This window comes from Citrus sinensis, chromosome 1 (genome assembly GCF_022201045.2).
Source record: "Citrus sinensis cultivar Valencia sweet orange chromosome 1, DVS_A1.0, whole genome shotgun sequence".
Taxonomy (NCBI): Eukaryota; Viridiplantae; Streptophyta; class Magnoliopsida; order Sapindales; family Rutaceae; genus Citrus; species Citrus sinensis.
The window spans coordinates 5,513,087-5,531,282 of NC_068556.1; the positions used below are offsets into that span (position 1 = coordinate 5,513,087).

Sequence of the window (18,196 nt, forward strand, 5' to 3'; positions counted from 1 at the left end):
GGTTTTAAGATACAGGTTCCTGCGTAAAGATTGAGATATGGTGAAATCACAGTTCTTAAAATGAGACTTCTGAAGGAAACTAAACATATAATTTGCAGTTAAGGGTTTAAAAAGAAGGAAAAAGAAAAAGGATTGGGCGGCGCTCTCATTAGTTTCCCATCACCCACGATTTGGGCCCTATTTGATATTCAGGTTGAGCTTTAAAGGCCGAAACACTAAGGGCAGGCCGGCCCGCCCAGCCCACTTGCCATGCCTGTGGTGCTATTGAGAGAAAAGAAAATCGGTTATCAAGAACAAAAGGCCGCGCAATTAACTGGTGGAATTTTATTTTTACCCAATATTCTTCTGCACTTCAAGACGAATCGAGAGAAAACTAGACAAGAAAACAGTAGGATACCTTAACCGTGCCAAATGGATAAGCATTTGTCTAATGCATAATTATTATATTTCTTGAAGATGTAATTTTTTTTTTCCAGTAATAGATATCTAGGATCCACTTGCTTAAGATGTAAATATTGATCGATAGATATCTATGTTCCAGGCGCGTACTAGGACTGCTCTGTATTAGAGCCTCACACTTTCAATTCTTCAACTCCTGTGCCCAGTGGTTCAAATAAAGCTTCAACTTCACTTTGGTTGACTTCCTCCAAGCTTGCTGGGTTCCACTTAGGATTCTGCCAAAAACATGATAATCCACTGAGAAAACTCCATGCGCATTACCATTATGGGCCTCAACAAGTTTATCCCCTACTATGCATTACCATTACAGGCCTCCATAAATTTATGGACTACTATGTGTTTATGTAATTTAGTTAACACCTATTTAATGATATTTGGAACCTGTTAAGCTTTAGAACGGGAGAAGCATTCTATAAAGGGAAAGATTATTTGCACCATTAGCTAGTATCCTCCTAATTTCATCGATGGAAAGGGATGCAGAATCAGTTCAAAAATTTTATTCAAGTTTTAATTGACTAAGAACCTGATCCTTGTCCACCAAGACTGCTCGAACACCTTCAGCAAAATCACTTCGCAAAGAAGATCTTAAGGCAACTCGATATTCATATTTCATTACCCCGCTTAGCTGAATGGGAACCAAGTGCAGAAGGAAATATATGTTACTTTTGACTGTTTCACCTTTATAGGAGGAAATCACGGAGTAGAACAAACCAAAAAGATGAAAAATAGAATTCCAACTTACCTTTGATAATTCATTGTCAGTTTTTCCATGTGCTGATGCAACTTTAGAGAAGTACTTTTGTGTTAAGCAAAGAGAAAATGGAGCACCTTTCCCCATTCCTTGAAGGGCCTCATCAGCCCATTGTGCCACTGAAGGAAGACAAATGGAATCAGAACTGTGGTGAACATCAATACAAACCTAATCAACCCAGTATAATCAATGCCACTTTAACATCGACCAAAAAATTTCTGAGGACACCGATGTCACTTATTATGTTGTTCTCATTTCCATAGACAAAACGGCTAAATAGCTTACCTGAAGTCTCGGCACTTGATTGATGTTTCTTTAGCTCTTCAATTATCTGCCTAACTGACTTTTCTGAACTGAAGCATGAAGTAATTTGAGGCAAAAGAAGCTTCAGTGGGGCTTCACCCTCAGGGTCACTGCTATATTTTGCCAAAAGTGCTACAATATCCTGATGCGGATCTTCGGAACTGTAACACCAATAATCATTTTGACCTTTTAGTGGCAAATGGAAATCTAAAAATTGCAACAATACGCAGATGTTTTGATAAAAAAACATGAATATATCCCAGATCCAGAAAGTAAATACATTACAAAATTCACTTTGTTAGAACAATTTAGCTTTATACAATAGAGAAACAATGTTCTAGACCTACCACCTACCATGAGAACACTCAGCAAGAACAATACAAAACTAAAAACTTCACAGAGTGATGGATCTCTTATTACCTCACCATTGCTAAAATAAAGGATATCAATAACTGGAATTTGTTTTAATTTAAGCAATCCAAGCACTAAATGTGGATTGATTTCCATTGAAACAAAAGATGGAATATAAGATAGAAAGATAATTAAAGACATACAAGGTAACTGCCAAAAGGGCCTCCTTCAGTGAACCTAAATTCCCCGATGGCACATAATCCGTTCCAAGTCCAGCAAAGAGTGCATCAGAAGGTGTGGAAATTCTCTTTCCCGTCATACCAAGATAAGCACCTGCAATATTTTAGGATTTCAAGTGACTGAACATTCAACAACAGAGCATCAACTAGAGTCACTAGACAATCAGTTTTCTGGAAGAAAGACGAGAAAGAAATCCAGCATGAATGGAGAGGTCCTAATAAATTCACAGAGGCCAAGGTCTCACCCAAACAAGCCAAAATCCCACCCCATTTTTTAGAGCAATTTTTGAAAAAAAGGGAGAAAAGCTAATTAAAACGACTTGCTCACTAGCTAGATATTATCCACTTTGGGCTTCACACATTTGTCCTTCACCCTCATATTTTTGTTCTTGGTATGGGTCCAATCCCACCTGAAAGACCGCTTTCTAGTTTAAGGAAGGTCACCCCTTCTAAGCTCATTACTCAGATCCTCCCAAGCAATGTGGGATGAAACAGTTATGTCAAATGAATTATTAAGGCAACAAAGATATAAGTTTGAAATATTTAGATGAGATGGTCAGATAACAGGTTGGAAGGTAGGAATACATTTAACGTGATGGAAATGCAAAATTGATTTTCAAACTGAGAAAGAATTAGGGGGTTCAAGGAAATTAGAATAGAGGCAATCCCTATGTTAGTCCCCGACCAAAAAAAAAAGGACAATTTACGACAAATAGAGAAAAAAATATCACATTGTTAGGAGATAAAAATCTTAATGAAGAAAGATTCGAAAGTAGCTCGCCTATGATCCCACATCCAATCTAAATAACTAAGAAACCATACGATACATGCAAATTCAATATCAGGCAACAAAAGAAATCTATATGCACCATTCAGATAAGAATAACCATACCAACAGATCCTCCTCCAGGACCTTTTGCTGCTATGTATGAAAATCCAACATCCGGGAACAAGCCAATTCCATTTTCTGGCATGGCTAGAAGAGTTTTCTGAGAAGTATTTATTTAAAAAAAAAGAGCTAAAATGAAAAACTAGTACAGCTTTTAAAAAATGAAATTGACACCACTGTCGACATGTCAACACCATTCATACCTCTGTTACAATTCTGTAGCGACCATGACCGGATATGCCGATTCCAAAACCCATTGTTACACCATCCATTAAGCTTATGTATGGTTTCTTGTACTCAGAAATTTTGCATATTAGAGAATACTCTGCAGTGAACACCTGAGAGAAAATGCACCACAATGAGGCGTATTAAGTTAATTTAATGGAACATATTAAAAAAAAGAGGTTAACATAACATAACAAACTAATTAAGGAGACAGAATAGCAAGCAAACACAAGCCTAAAAAGTCAATTTATGCAAAACCACACACAGTATAAAATGAAACTTGATAAACAATGAGATTGAATCCACGTATTAAGAATGAAATGCATGCATCAAAAATATAAATCTATTAAACTGGTAGACACAAATTGCCTGAAACAAGTCAATGATCCGAATATAACATTTATGCATATGCATGTCAAATTTCAAATAGTCTTATTATCTCATTTAAGAAGAAAAAATACATTAATTCAATGTAAAACTTTAAATCAACAAAAAACATAAAACCATATTTTGATCCTCCTACAAAAACCCAATATTCATCCGAGAGTCTAAAAGCATGTTACATCAGTCTTATGTTATACATAAATGATAAAAAAATAAATAAAAATTCTGCCATTCAAAATTCGAATATAATTATGTCAGGTATCATCAAATAAATTTCTCTTAAAAGAATTTCCACGTCTTATTTTAGGAATACACCTAGGGATACGACATTAAGAGCTGATAATGACTGATTGCAACTGTAAGTGGTTCAAGGGAGATTGACTGCAGGTAACAGTGTTATTTGGAAAAGATGAGATATTGGAATCGAAGCAACAATGATAGGAAAAATAGTTATTTTGAACTTGACTATATTTTTAACAAAGCAAAAATGTGTTAATGGCTTGATGATTTATGGTTAGAAGGACTCTAGAAGACCTCAATCATTTCTGACAGTTGATTTTGGGTTGTGGACTGTAAGTGGTTCAAGGGAGATTGACCACAGATAACGGCGTTATTTGGAAAAGACGAGATATTGGAATCGAAGCAAATATGAAAAATAGTTATTTTGAACTTGACCATATTTTCAACAAAGCAAAAATGTGTTAATGGTTTGATGATTTATAGTTAGAAGGACGCTAGAAGACCTCAATCATTTCTGACAGTTGATTTTGGGTTGAGATCTCCTTCACATCACCACCTGCAGATAAACTAAGATCTAGGTTATGAACTAGACAGGCATTGAACGAGTCAAGTTATAACAGTAGCATAATAAAAAGAACAGCAAAGCAACATTAAAAAAGAATGAAAAGAAGATAAAAAAAAAAAAAAAAGAATGGTGAGCAACAGTTCATTTAAAACAATCAACAACTGTATCTAGCAAGCAAGGGATATTCATAACAAAAGACATGCATTTTAAGGGAACCTTTGGTACAAGAGGTGTGTTCCTGTCTTTTTGAATTTCAGCAACAACCCCCTTGATGTCCATTCCTGCATTTGCCATTAATGGTTACCTTCAAAACCTGCCGTAGCTCTGAATAGCAGATAGCCCAAAAAAATGTATATGTATGCATGCGGACCAATTCACATGCATTTGTAGAATAGCATCAAGCTAACTGAAGCTTAGAAAAGTCCTTTAATAGAAAATGATTAAATAAATGACTGAAAGAAGCTGTCTAAAAGGAAACTTATTTTCGCTAATTACCAGCACAGAAGGCACGGGGCCCACTGCCCTCAATGAGCACACACTTTACCCTTGGATCTGATTCCCATTCGTCAAGAAAACTTTTGTATTTTATGTCCATATCTGCATCACCGAAAGCCTACAAGTTAAAGTAAACAACTAGAGAAAAGCATCAAAGAACACAAGCTAATAGTACATAATTAAACAAAAAAGAGTTACAAATTAGCATACAGTCTGAAATATTTCTGAAATCCAAAAAATTCGCAAGAAGCTTTAATTTTCTACAGAAGATTTTGCATGAATAACGTAAAGTTGTTTAAAACCTCACATCAAAAATTGGTCTCATCCAAAGTCCAACTCAGATAATAAAAAAAGTTAGGAAATTCAACCAAAACTCTTCAACTGAAAATTACCAGCCCTACTAAAGAGTAACAAAAATACAGTCAGTCTTATCATTCTTCTAATGATCTACATTATTCACACTTTTCATTTCAGAACAGAATGACCAGTATTACCCAGGAGCCCCGGGGGGGGGGGGGGGGGGGTGAGATGGGAATGAATCTCGCCTCAGTTAACACATGCATTTAATTAAATCACCGGTTGAAAAATCGAATCATATTCCATATTTGGAAACACATCATTCTTTTCACCCAGTAAATAAGAACCAGCACCGGTCAACATAGTAGAGTAGCAACAGAGAGTTAAAAAAGAAAATTTAAAAAAAAAAAAAGAATATCACCACAGTTAACACATGCATTGGAATAAACCATTGGTTGAAAAAATGAATCACACTTTCATTTTCGGAAACACATCATTGATTTCACTCAATAAATAAGAACTAGCACCAGTCCACATAGTAGACTTAAAACTTTTTTCCTGTGGCACTTTAAAGAATCTCTTCATTCTTGAAATTATTCATTTATTTTACCCAGTAAATATATTATCAAGTAACAAATACATATAGTATATCACACAATTTTTCACAAGTCACATTTGTATCCAAGTTTAAATTCTGGTGTTTAAAAACTAGAATTTTGCCACATGGAAAAATCTCTCTTATTTTCTGTTCAACAATTTTCAGCGCGTACCTTAATTATGTACTAATGGAAATTATTAATTTAGCCTACTATTCTAAGTCGGACCTAAAAATGTTATCTTATAGAGCATTAATTTATATAGGTTATATTGTACGGATAAATAAATAATACTCTAATTTCAAAAAATTTTAAAAGCTTAAGTTACTACATAGTATTGATCGCCCTTAACATACTAAGAAAATCAGTAATTACAATTAATTAAAGTATTGATGATTGATTACACACGGCATCGCAAAGTAAAGCACGCCATTTCACGAATAAAAAAAAAAAAGCGACAAAGTAGAAATGACCACTGAGCAAATCTTATAAAAGGAAAAAAGGAATGACCTAGATTCATGGCGTTGAGAGCTTTGGGACGATCCAGAGTGATGACAGCGACGCCGTTTGGATGAACATTTCCTTTGACGAACTCTTCGGCGCCGGCTGCAGCCATGGTCGCAAACGTTCTGGAATTACCAGAGGTTTGTGGATTGCAGAAAGATAATCTGATGAAACGACACGTTGATTGGTGTCGTTGAGAGCGAGTGATTGTCGTTTGGTTAAAGAGTAGAGTTGATGATTTGGTAAAGATTTGGGAGACTGAGAGTGAGAGTGATAAGCTTCGCATGTTAAATTTTGTGAAACTGTTACTCCCTGAGTAAATGATAGTTTTGGTTGGCGTTGACTGTTGATTGCCCGTCAGATTCTTTTTCCTGTTAAAATTCGTATAAAATCCTTATTTATTTGAGGGTGAGGCGTTGTTTAAATTCATTATAATATTTATTCAATTTTATTCCTCAATAAAATTGTTGATGCGAGATTCCGGTTCTCCTCGTTCTACGATCAGGATCTCTGCTCGATCAACTTCGTCACGACCAGGAGGTCTCCTCGCCAGGCTTCTTCTCCAGAGGTCCCTGCGTACACAGATAAGTCAGAGTACGCCGGTTGTTTTTCCGGCGCAAACCCTCCGACGCTCAAGTCAGATATGAAGGTTCGGGAAAAGCTTGCCACAGGTCTTATGGCGTTTTTTGTGGTTTTCTCTTCTTTTTAGGTTTTTCCTCTTCTAATCTCCAGAATGCCAACCCCTTTACCTTCGTTGGCTACCTTTTTATAGGCTTCCTCTGAATCTCAGTCTTCCGCTCTTTTCGAGACGGTATGGGACTCCAACTGCTGCGTTATGGGCAAAACATGGGATCTAGCGTGTTACGCCACGGTTCAGGGGAAAGCGTGGCTGCCATGGCTCTGTGAGACCTTGCGTGTTACGCCACGGTTCTGGGGAAAGTGTGGCTGTCATGGTTCTGTGAGATCTTGCGTGTTACGTCGCGGTTCTGGGGAAAGCGTGGCTGTTGTGCCTAGATTCTCGTGCTGGAGAGCACGTCTTGCCAACTGCCGTCGACCGGGTCTCCTCGCCTCTCGATCTCTAGCCGGAATGGCCTTATGCCTCTTATAGGAAATTGGCCTCGCGGACGACAACATCGTGGACGAGCAGGATATTTCTGCTCCTGTTCTTCCACGCACCAGGCTTTAACGGAACACACCGGTTCGCAGAACTCCGCCATCAGATATCTGCTCGTCATTCCTGGTCCCTTCGACGCATTTATCCCAAACAGCATCCCTCCCAAACACCGGTCCCCCAGTTTCTGGTGTTGGGTAATGTAGTGGACCAGCAGTAGAAACTCGATAGTACTCGCTCGCGTGGGATTGGAAAAGGCTGCCAGGAGTCATGTCGCATTTAATTGCGGACGAGGTGACGTGGCAGAAATCCCCCCCTCCATTTGAATTTCAAACCGACGGTTACGAGATCCTCGGGATTCGGCGCAGTTATATGCTGGCAACCCAAGAGTCCGTCCTCATTTGGAAAGCCAAATCCTCTCGAACGGCATATTCACCATTCACTTTGTCTCCGTCTACGTCTCTGTTTCTCCGGCAAAGAAGTTCCGGCACGAAGCCCCCCCCTCCTTGCCTTTCTCCGATTGAAGCGGTACTTCAGGTATTACTTCTCTCTCATCGGTCTCGAATAGTTTGTAGATAACTTCTTTTTTCTTTCGCTTGGGTAGTAGTTGGTGGTGTTGTGGTTAGAGTTTAGGGAATGTCGAAAGGCAAAGAGAAGGTCGTTGAGGTTGATGACGACGAGTTGGACTTCCTGCCTAGTCTGCTCACCAATCCCGCCTTTGACCCCGAGGTCCCCTTAGAGCCTGTTAGGCCTAGTGTCAGGACTAGTGCTAGGAGCATGTCTCCCCAAACGACCTCTACAAGCGGGAGTAATGGTGAGGATGGATCTTCTGACTCCGAGGATACTTTGAGTGAGGGTCGAGGAGATGATTCTGGTGAGGCGTCCCCATCGGGGGCGCCGCGACCAGAGGGGAGGAGTACAATAGGAGGTAGAGCCCTATCGCGGGATTATGCTATTGATTACATGACGTGCACGACCACGTTTGATGAGCTCGAGGACCTCCGGCTGAGGTATAGCATTCCTGGCGAGATACCTCTCAAGGTCCCGGGAAAGAAGGATGCTCCCAGCCGGCCTCCTAGGGGATATGTTACCCTGTATCTGGACAGCTTTAAGTACGGGCTGAGGTGTCCCTTGCAACCTTACTTTGCCCGGATACTTAACGGGCTAAATCTAGCTCCTGGTCAGCTGAATTCCAACGGGTGGAGAGTGCTCTCTGGTCTGTTCATATTGTGGGACAGATGTTGCCAAAGCGAGCCCACGGTTGATGAGGTGAAGCACCTGTACCAGCTAAAGAGCAGCCCCAAAGATGCCGGCTGGTACTACTTCCAATCTAGCACCAAGAGCAGGAAACCTATAACCGACCTCCCTACTGGTGGTGGTGGGAATTGGAAGAGAAAGTTCTTTTTTGCTGGGGGTCCTTGGGGTCAGGTCGCACAAATGGACGGGAAGGATTATCGGGTCCCACCCCGTTTCACGGTCCCAGGTTGCCTGCTCGCTCCAGATGCCTTGTATCCATAATTGTTCTTGTTTCATTGGCTTGTTTCTAACCAAGTGTCTGTTTATGTTGTAGTTTCTTGGGGCGTTCATTTCCCACTCCGACCCGGCCCGCTCAAACGGGTTGAGGCTGTGCTAGTCAATTCCTGCTCGAGCCGGGAACTGATATCCACATACAACTTGCTCGAGTCTCGCTTGATACTTCCTGGCCATAGGATGGAGGACGCTGTGATTGGGGCTCTGACCCGAAAACGTTCTCGACCTCCGACCACGAAGAGGGACGAGAGTAAGGATGCCCCTACCGCGAAGCGGGCCAACATCGTGCAGCAGGCCCCACCCTTGAAGATTTTACCTCCGGCTCCTGTAGAAGTCGGGGAAGCTAGTGGAGTAGCCACAGATCCTGCTACCTCTTCTCCTCCTGTCGGGCCTCGACCTCGCTTACCGGACAGCCGAGCAGAACATCTGGTCCCTTACCTCAATGAGTTAACTAAATCCGTGAGCAAGAGGGACCTGGAGGCCTTTGACGGCCGCACCTTGGGTGAGTTGGTGGGGGCCATGCAGCATAGCGCTTTCCACCTCAGCTGCATGACCACCTATTACAAGGCTAAGGTTGGCCGCTACGACCGGAAGATGAAGGAGGATATCCAATCGGCGACGAACAGAGCTGACGTTGCCGAGAAGAAAGCAGGGGAGCTGAATCTCGAGAATCTGAAGCTGATAGAGCAAGAATCACTTGCTCAAGCAAAAGCCATTACCCTCGAGGAGGAGTTTACCAAGGTCAAGGAGGATCTGCAAAGGCAGAAGGCTATGTATGAGGCTCAGCTCGAGTCTCTCCGTGACTCCCACCGAGCTCAGGTCGAGAACTTGGAGAGGGAGGCCGACAACCAGTACGACCAGGGACTTCGGCATTCCTATCGTTGCATCATGGCCGTCCTCGGGAAGCAACACCCTGACCTCAAGATGGATGACCTTGCAGCTGGCGTTGCTCCGCATATGGATGAGGAGGCGGCCAAGGAAGATGCCGAGGGGGTGGAGCCGATCGTGATTGAGGAGGAAAACTCTCCTCCTCGTGGAGTCCCTGCTGAAGTTGGCGAGGCGAGCACCCCCCCGGACGCAACTGGCGATACCCCCCCCCGCACCTGAGGAGGTCCAGCCAACCGATGCTGCTCGGCTCACAGATCCGCCGTCTTTTTGATATATTTCTTTTGTTGTAATGGACAATGTTCATGAAGATTATCCCCTCTGTTAATCATTAACCAATTAATAAGGATATTTTTTGATTACTTTCTTGTGTTGTAATTATGAGTTAATTTTTGTTTGAGAATCTGCTTGTCTCTGTCTAGACGAGCGGATTCCGGCTTGGCTCATGGTTTTTGCCACATGCCTCCGAAGATTCTTCAATGCTTGGGATTCGGCTCGCCTTCTCGTGGTCGAGCAGATCCTGGTATGCTTGGGGATTCTGCTCGCCATCTCGTGGTCGAGCAGATCCTGGTATGCTTGGGGATTCTGCTCGCCTTCGCGTGGCCGAGCAGATCCTGGCATGCTTGGCTTCTGTCTCGCCATAAGACAGGCTCTGAGACTTGGCGAGCCTTTGCATGCCTTAGGATTTTCTTTAAACGTTTGGATTCTGCTGCCTTCTCGTGGCCGAGCAGATCCCGGCATGCTTGGCTTCTGTCTCGCCATAAGACAGGCTCTGAGACTTGGCGAGCCTTTGCATGCCTTAGGATTTTCTTTAAACGATTTGGATTCTGCTGCCTTCTCGTGGCCGAGCAGATCCTGGCATGCTTGGCTTCTGTCTCGCCATAAGACAGGCTCTGAGACTTGGCGAGCCTTTGCATGCCTTAGGATTTTCTTTAAACGATTTGGATTCTGCTGCCTTCTCGTGGCCGAGCAGATCCCGGCATGCTTGGCTTCTGTCTCGCCATAAGACTAGGGATGGCAATGGGGAGGGGAGGGGAGGGGACCAATCTCCCCATACCCATCCCCGATATTTTGCATATGTCCCCGTCCCCTCCCCGTCCCCGTCAGAATTACTTGAGAGAATCCCCATCCCCTCCCCGAATAATAACAGGGGATCCCCGAGGGTCCCCGGTCCCCGAATAACTAATAGTCTAATACATTATTTTTATTTTCGATTTTAAATTAATCATATTAAAATAAAAAATTCAGATAAAAATAAAGTTCAAAATATATCTTACATTAATATTGATCCATTACAAAGTCACATTCAAAATATAAATTATTAAAATAATTATAAAACAATGAAAATAATATAAGTAAAGTAACTTATAAGTGCAAATATTAATAACTGTATAATATAATCACAATGTAAAATAAACTCATATTGTTATTGTAAGCTCGTAACCAACTTTGACAGCACATTAAGGCCTCCAATGTGCTTGGATGAAGTTTGTTACGGTGTGGGCTCACAACTCTACCACCGGTGCTAAAAGCTGATTCAGAAGCAACTGTTGTAATTGGAATTGCCAAAATATCTCTAGCAATTCGAGCTAATGTAGGATACCTATTAGCATTTAATAATATAAATATTTTGATATTTATTATTTTTAACAATATTTATAATTTTGTTATTTATTTATTAGTAATTTTAAAAATAAAAATAAAATTAAAAATTAAAATGGGGAAATGGGTAGGGGATGGGGATTCCACCTCATCCCCGTCCCCTCCCCGAATAAAAAATTGGGTAAAAAATTTTCCCCGTCCCCTCCCCGAATAAAAAATTGGGTATAAAATTATCCCCATACCCTCCCCGAATGGGGAAAATCCCCGAGGGTACCCGTCCCCGTGGGGATTTTTGCCATCCCTACATAAGACAGGCTCTGAGACTTGGCGAGCCTTTGCATGCCTTAGGATTTTCTTTAAACGATTTGGATTCTGCTGCCTTCTCGTGGCCGAGCAGATCCCGGCATGCTTGGCTTCTGTCTCGCCATAAGACAGGCTCTGAGACTTGGCGAGCCTTTGCATGCCTTAGGATTTTCTTTAAACGATTTGGATTCTGCTGCCTTCTCGTGGCCGAGCAGATCCCGGCATGCTTGGCTTCTGTCTCGCCATAAGACAGGCTCTGAGACTTGGCGAGCCTTTGCATGCCTTAGGATTTTTTCGGTTTCAAGCGAATGAAATTCGTCGACGTTCCATTAATGGCAGGATTTGACTTACATGAAATTGTTCGGACATAAAACATAAAAATAAAAGATAAACAGCATGAGCAGAAATTGCTTTAAAATGTGAGCAAGTCTTACTGGAAGTATTTTCGGAGGTGTGCTGCGTTCCATGGGCGTTTCACTTCGTGGCTGTCCGCGCGAACCAGCTTGTAAGCTCCGGGCCCCGCTATCTGCTTGACTCTATACGGCCCTTCCCAATTCGGTCCCAGCACTCCTTGAGTCGAATCTTTGGTGCTCTAATTCACTCTTCTCAGTACCCAGTCTCCGACCCTGAATTGCCGTATGTTCACCTTCTGGTTATAATACCGAGCAACCCTCTATTGGTAAGTGACTGATCGCTCGGCTGCTTGTTCCCTCCTCTCCATTAGCAGATCAAGATTCAAACATATCTGCTCGTCGTTCTCCTGTTCATTGAAATAATCTGTCCGGTGTGTGGTCGTTCCTACCTCAGTCGGTACGACCGCTTCATGTCCGAAAGCCAAAGCGAACGGTGTCTCCCCAGTTGCGGTTTTGTGGGTTGTTCTGTATGCCCATAGCACACCTGACAGCTCGTCAACCCACGCACCCTTTTTTGCTCCGAGCCTGGTTTTCAGAAGCCTCTTGACTGTCTTGTTGGCTGCCTCTACTTGTCCATTCGATTGAGGGTGAGCAGGCGAGCAATACTTCAGCTCTATCCCGAGATTCTGGCAGAAATCCCTGAAGCTGTGATTATCGAACTGCCTGCCATTATCCGTTACCAAGGCATATAGGATCCCGTATGGACAGACCAGGTTTCTCCACACGAAGTCTGTTGTTTTCTTCTCTGTGATCCTGCTAAGGGCTTCTACCTCTATCCACTTCGTGAAGTAATCTATAGCAACTATTGCATGTGTTGCTGCTCCTCGTCCCTTTGGCAATGGGCCGATCAGATCAATTCCCCATTGAGCAAATGGCCAAGGGGAGGCCATGGAGGTGAGCTTCTCTGGTGGTTGGTTAGAGAAATTTGCAAAACTCTGGCAGCTTGCACAGCTCCTGGTCTTCCTTTGCGCATCCTGGTGCATCGTCGGCCAGAAATATCCCTGCCTTAGAACTTTGTGGGCCAGGGACCTCCCGCCAGAATGATTTCCGCAAATTCCTTCATGTACTTCCCTCAGCACGTAATCTGCGTCGTCATCGTCCAAACACCGAAGGAACGGTAATGTATATCCTCGCCGATACAGTACCCCATCGATCATCGTGTATCTCGAGGCCTGAGCTCTAATCTTCCGAGCTCGTAGCTTATCTGGTGGTAAGACCCCGTCTCTAAGGTATGAAACTATCGGGTCCCTCCACGAGCCTTTTTGTTCTATCCGCAACACCCCCAAATTTTGCTCGATACTCGGGCGAGACTTCACTTCTAGGGGGACCGACTTTGGCATTTTTGGGTCGGCTACGGCTGCCATCCTAGCCAAAATGTCTGCTCGACTATTCTGCTCCCTGGGGATTTGTATCACCTCCACTGCTTCGAACTTCCCCATCATCTGCCTGACTATCCTTAGGTACTGTTCCATCTTCTCCTCTCTTGTTTGGAATCTTTCACTGACATGATTCACAACCAGCTGGGAATCAGTTCTGATCTTAACTCTGTCTGCTTTCACGGCCCTAGCCAATTCCAGACCTGCTATCAAGGCTTCATATTCTGCCTGGTTATTTGTGGCTGCAAATTCCAACTTTACGGCATAAGAGATCTCCTCCCCCTCTGGGCCTTCCAGGACAATCCCTGCTCCTGAACCCCGCTCTCCTGATGACCCATCCACAGATATCTGCCATACTTGAGTTTCGTCGTTGCCTATATCTGCATCTTGCTGATCCAAGCATACTTCGGGCTCCGCGAACTCAGCTACGAAATCGGCCATTGCCTGGGCCTTTATCGCCGCGCGGGGTTTATAGTCTATGTCGAATTCGCTCAGCTCTACAGTCCACTTGACGAGCCGACCAGAGGCATCTGGCTTGTGCAGAATTTGACGCAATGGCTGGTTGGTTATTACCGAGACCGGGAATGCTTGAAAGTACGGCCTCAACTTCCGAGCAGCAACCACAAGGGCCAGTGCCCATTTCTCCAACGTTGGGTATCTGGTCTCAGCGTCGAGCAGGGCCTTGCTGGTGTAGTATATCGGATACTGAATTCCTTCTTCCTCTCTCACCAGAACGGAACTGGCGGCCCGATCAGATACCGCCAAATACAGATTCAACTTGTCCCCATCCCTCGGTGTGGACAGTAGCGGAGCTTGCTGCAAGTAATGCTTCAAGTTCCGGAAGGCTTCCTCGCATTCTGGGGTCCATTCCGTTTTCTTTCCCCTCCTTATCACTTGAAAGAATGGCTGACACTTATCTGTAGCCTTGGATATGAATCTGCTCAACGCCGCCAACCTCCCCGTGAGGCTCTGCATCTCCTTCAGGTTTCGAGGAGACGTCATTTGCACAATCGCCTGGATCTTCTCGGGATTTGCTTCAATCCCCCTATGGCTCACCATGAATCCCAGGAATTTCCCTGACTCGACCCCAAAAGCACACTTCTCCGGGTTGAGCTTCATCTTATACTTCCTCAAAAGCTCGAACGTCTCCTCGAGATGTCTGACATGTTCCTTCGGGATTTTGGACTTGGTGATCATGTCGTCCACGTACACCTCCATGGTTTTCCCGATCAAGGGCTTAAAGACTTTATTCACCAGCCTTTGATAGGTGGCCCCAGCATTCTTGAGACCGAATGGCATCACCCTGTAACAGAACAGACCTTGGTTAGTGATGAAAGCCGTGCTCTCCTCATCCGGCTCGTACATGGGGATCTGGTTGTATCCCGAGAATGCGTCCATGAAGCTAAGCAGACCATGTCCAGCCGTTGAATCTACTAGCTGATCGATCTTTGGTAAAGGGAAGCTGTCTTTTGGGCACGCCTTATTGAGGTCTGTGAAATCCACACACATCCTCCACTTGCCGTTTGCCTTCTTTACCAACACCACATTTGATATCCACTCTGGGTAATTGACTTCCCGAATGAACCCTGCTCTCAGAAGCTTCTCCACCTCATCATTTACAGCCTCATACCTCTCCTGGTTGAAGCACCTCCTCTTCTGCCTTACTGCCCGAGCACCGTTCTTTATTGCCAGCCTATGACATGCTACCTCTGGGTCAATCCCTGGCATGTCCTCATGTGTCCAGGCAAACACGTCAGCATGAGCCTGTAAGCATTTCACCAACTCCTGCTTTTGCTCTCCCTCAAGTCTCGACCCGATTCTGATCGTCTTTCCCGGGTTCTCTGGTCCCATGCTTACTGTTTCCAGATCCTCTACGGGTTCTTGTCTGCCAGTCTTGTTTTCCACTCGGGTATCGAGGGATGTTATCTGCATCGCCTCCCTTGCTGCCGAGGAGTAGCAGCTTCTTGCGATCCTCTGGTCTCCTCGTACCACTCCGACTACCCCATTCACCCGGTACTTCAGAGCCAGATAATGGTTGGACAACACCGCTTTGCTCATCCTTAAAAATGGCCGACCTAGGATCATCTGGTAAGGACCTTCCTCATCCACTACGACGAAGTCCAGTATCATTGTTCTTTCTGTCGGGGGGCTCCCAATTGTGATAGGCAGTTCGACCACGCCCAGAGGGACCAGCTTCCCTCCTCCGAACCCCTTCAAGGAGGTGTTGGTGTATTCCAACTTCCGGTCGGCTATTCCCATCTCTTCCAAAGTTGACTTAAATAGCACATCAACTGAGCTCCCCGTATCAACCAGTATCCGGTCAAACTTCTTGCTAGCGACCGTAGCCTTGATGACTAAAGCATCCTCGTGGGGGTATAGAATCCCTTCCTCATCCTCATCCGTCCACATGATTGGCACTTGCCTGACCCTTGTTCGTTTGGCTGCTGGGGTGTTGAAGAGTATCTCTTTACTGGTCATGGCGTATCTGGCATAATTTTTTCTCGATCTGTTCGAATCTCCGGCCAACGTTGGGCCCCCAGCTATCACCCTTACTGCGGGCGGCTCGCGTCTCAAGATTCCATCACTCTGCTCCCCTTCATCTGTTGTGGCCACCATCGGGAAAGTCCCATCCATAAACTCGTCCAGGTACCGATTTCTCACCAAATCTTCGACCTGGGTCTTGAGATCTCTACACTCTGCTGTGGTATGGCCATGGGTGCCATGGAACTTACAATAACGTCCTCTATCCCTCCTGTTGGGTAGCTTTGTTATTGGTGTAGGGAGGTGCAGCAACCCTCGATCCTTTATGGCCTCGTACACCTCATCCAGGGGCATCTTCAGGGGAGTGTACCGCCCATAGTCCTGGTTCTGGTCGACCAGATGCACTGCTCTTTCTCTGTTTGCCCCACTGTGAGTTGGGGGCGGTGGGAGTGCTTCTGGTCTGCTCGTCCTGCTACCGTGGGAATGTTGATGAAGATCACCGGATGCCGAATCATGTCTTCTCCAAGGCTCCCTAGCTGGGGAACGAGGAGGTGGCGCCCTGCTGCGCTGATATTGTGGCGGCCTCTGATGAGGCTGGTAAGCAATTACCCTACCTCCTGCTCCACTACCGGAGATCTGGTGGTCCCTCCTCCTGATCGGCCCATTGGTTGGTAATGCTTTCTTCTTTTTCCTCCCTAACCCTTCCAACTAGTCTGTCTTGATCCGTGCAGCCTTCTCCTCCTCAATCTCGATGTCTCTTTTAGCCTGTTCGTATGCGGCTGCATACGTTTGAATAGCTGGGCTTCTCAAATTGTACCACAGCCTTCCTATCTTCACCCCTTCTTTCAGTCCCCTTAACGCCTGAGGGTGGTTGAAGGCTCCCAAGTCGAGGACAGCCCGATGAAACCTCTTGATGAATTCCCGAAGGGTTTCTTGCTCCCCCTGTTTCATGCTCTTCAGCTCCATCATGTCATCTTCCGGTGACATTGCCCCACTAAACTGCTCTGCGAATTCCTGGCACATCTGCTCGAAGGTTTTTATGCTGCCCCGAGGAAGTTTCCTGTACCATTCTCGTGCACGTCCCTCAAGGGATAGTGGGAACACCCTGCACCTTTGGGATGGAGATAATCCCTGTACCCCCGTTATGTCATTGAAGCGCTCTATGTGCATCAGCGGGTCAGTTCTTCCCGAGTATCTGAGGTCGGGGAGGCGGAAATCTCTCGGAATAACTGCCCTCATGATCTCTGCTGCGAGCGGTGATTCCCCGTCCAGCATTATCCTCCAACCAGGGGCTCTGTTCCTCCCTTGCATGTCGTCAATTATTTGCGCTAGCCTTCGCACTTCCTCCTCCAGCTGTCCTGCGCGACCAGGGTCACGTGCTGCAGCTTGATCCCGCTCTCGCTCTACATCATGCAAGTGTTGCCTCAGTTCTGTTTCCTCTGCATTCACCGCCCCGTCGCCCCCGTCACAAGTCTGTCTTACCGGGGACTGCTCTCTTTCTCTATGAAATTCTCCCCGCAGAGGTACGTTACCTCTCTCACCACCAAATCTCCCAGCGGTTTGACTTCTCTCCGCACTATCGGTACCTGGTGCCGCTCCACCGCCTCTCACCCTTCCCTCTTGGGTTACCCTTCGCTCGTTCCGCAGCTCATGCAGGATGGTTGTCAAGGTTTCCATCTGCTTTTCCATTCGTTCCATCCGGTCGAACATGACTTTTTCCCGTGCTTCGCTGATTACCTCCCTCAGCGTCACGGAATCGTTAAGCCTCATGTCACCCCCTTGTGCGCTACTTCCTCCTATCTCCATTGCCTTTCGCTTACTCCACCCCTCTTCTTGCTATCGACAGAAGCTTTTTGCTCTGGGTCCCCACAGACGGCGCCAAAATGTTGATGCGAGATTCCGGTTCTCCTCGTTCTACGATCAGGATCTCTGCTCGATCAACTTCGTCACGACCAGGAGGTCTCCTCGCCAGGCTTCTTCTCCAGAGGTCCCTGCGTACACAGATAAGTCAGAGTACGCCGGTTGTTTTCCCGGCGCAAACCCTCCGACGCTCAAGTCAGATATGAAGGTTCGGGAAAAGCTTGCCACAGGTCTTATGGCGTTTTTTGTGGTTTTCTCTTCTTTTTAGGTTTTTCCTCTTCTAATCTCCAGAATGCCAACTCCTTTACCTTCGTTGGCTACCTTTTTATAGGCTTCC

General features: G+C 45.0%; 2 protein-coding genes across 5 annotated transcripts; one reads left to right on the top strand and one right to left on the bottom strand.

Moving 5' to 3' along the window:
• Positions 1-299: 299 nt before the first annotated feature.
• On the bottom strand, positions 300-6,690 carry LOC102625612 (3-hydroxyisobutyryl-CoA hydrolase-like protein 3, mitochondrial). Of its 4 annotated transcripts, XM_052439948.1 has the most exons (11): positions 6,305-6,686; positions 4,902-5,003; positions 4,610-4,687; positions 4,345-4,397; positions 3,196-3,330; positions 2,996-3,092; positions 2,068-2,197; positions 1,496-1,674; positions 1,202-1,329; positions 983-1,084; positions 300-674 (listed from the first exon to the last, which is right to left on the bottom strand). In XM_052439948.1, exons 1-11 carry the CDS (start codon positions 6,582-6,584, stop codon positions 573-575), a joined length of 1,386 nt encoding a protein of 461 aa, XP_052295908.1. In that variant the 5' UTR covers positions 6,585-6,686; the 3' UTR covers positions 300-572. The 4 variants fall into 4 exon arrangements, with proteins under 4 accessions (XP_052295908.1, XP_052295918.1, XP_006475741.1 ...); XM_052439958.1 differs by lacking the exon at positions 983-1,084 and having other exon boundaries at positions 6,305-6,690; XM_006475678.4 differs by lacking the exon at positions 4,610-4,687 and having other exon boundaries at positions 6,305-6,687.
• A 1,355-nt stretch (positions 6,691-8,045) lies between these two features.
• Positions 8,046-10,046, top strand: LOC127901420 (uncharacterized). The gene is made up of 3 exons (XM_052438685.1): positions 8,046-8,625; positions 8,980-9,758; positions 9,846-10,046. Exons 1-3 carry the CDS (start codon positions 8,046-8,048, stop codon positions 10,044-10,046), a joined length of 1,560 nt encoding a protein of 519 aa, XP_052294645.1.
• Positions 10,047-18,196: the final 8,150 nt, after the last annotated feature.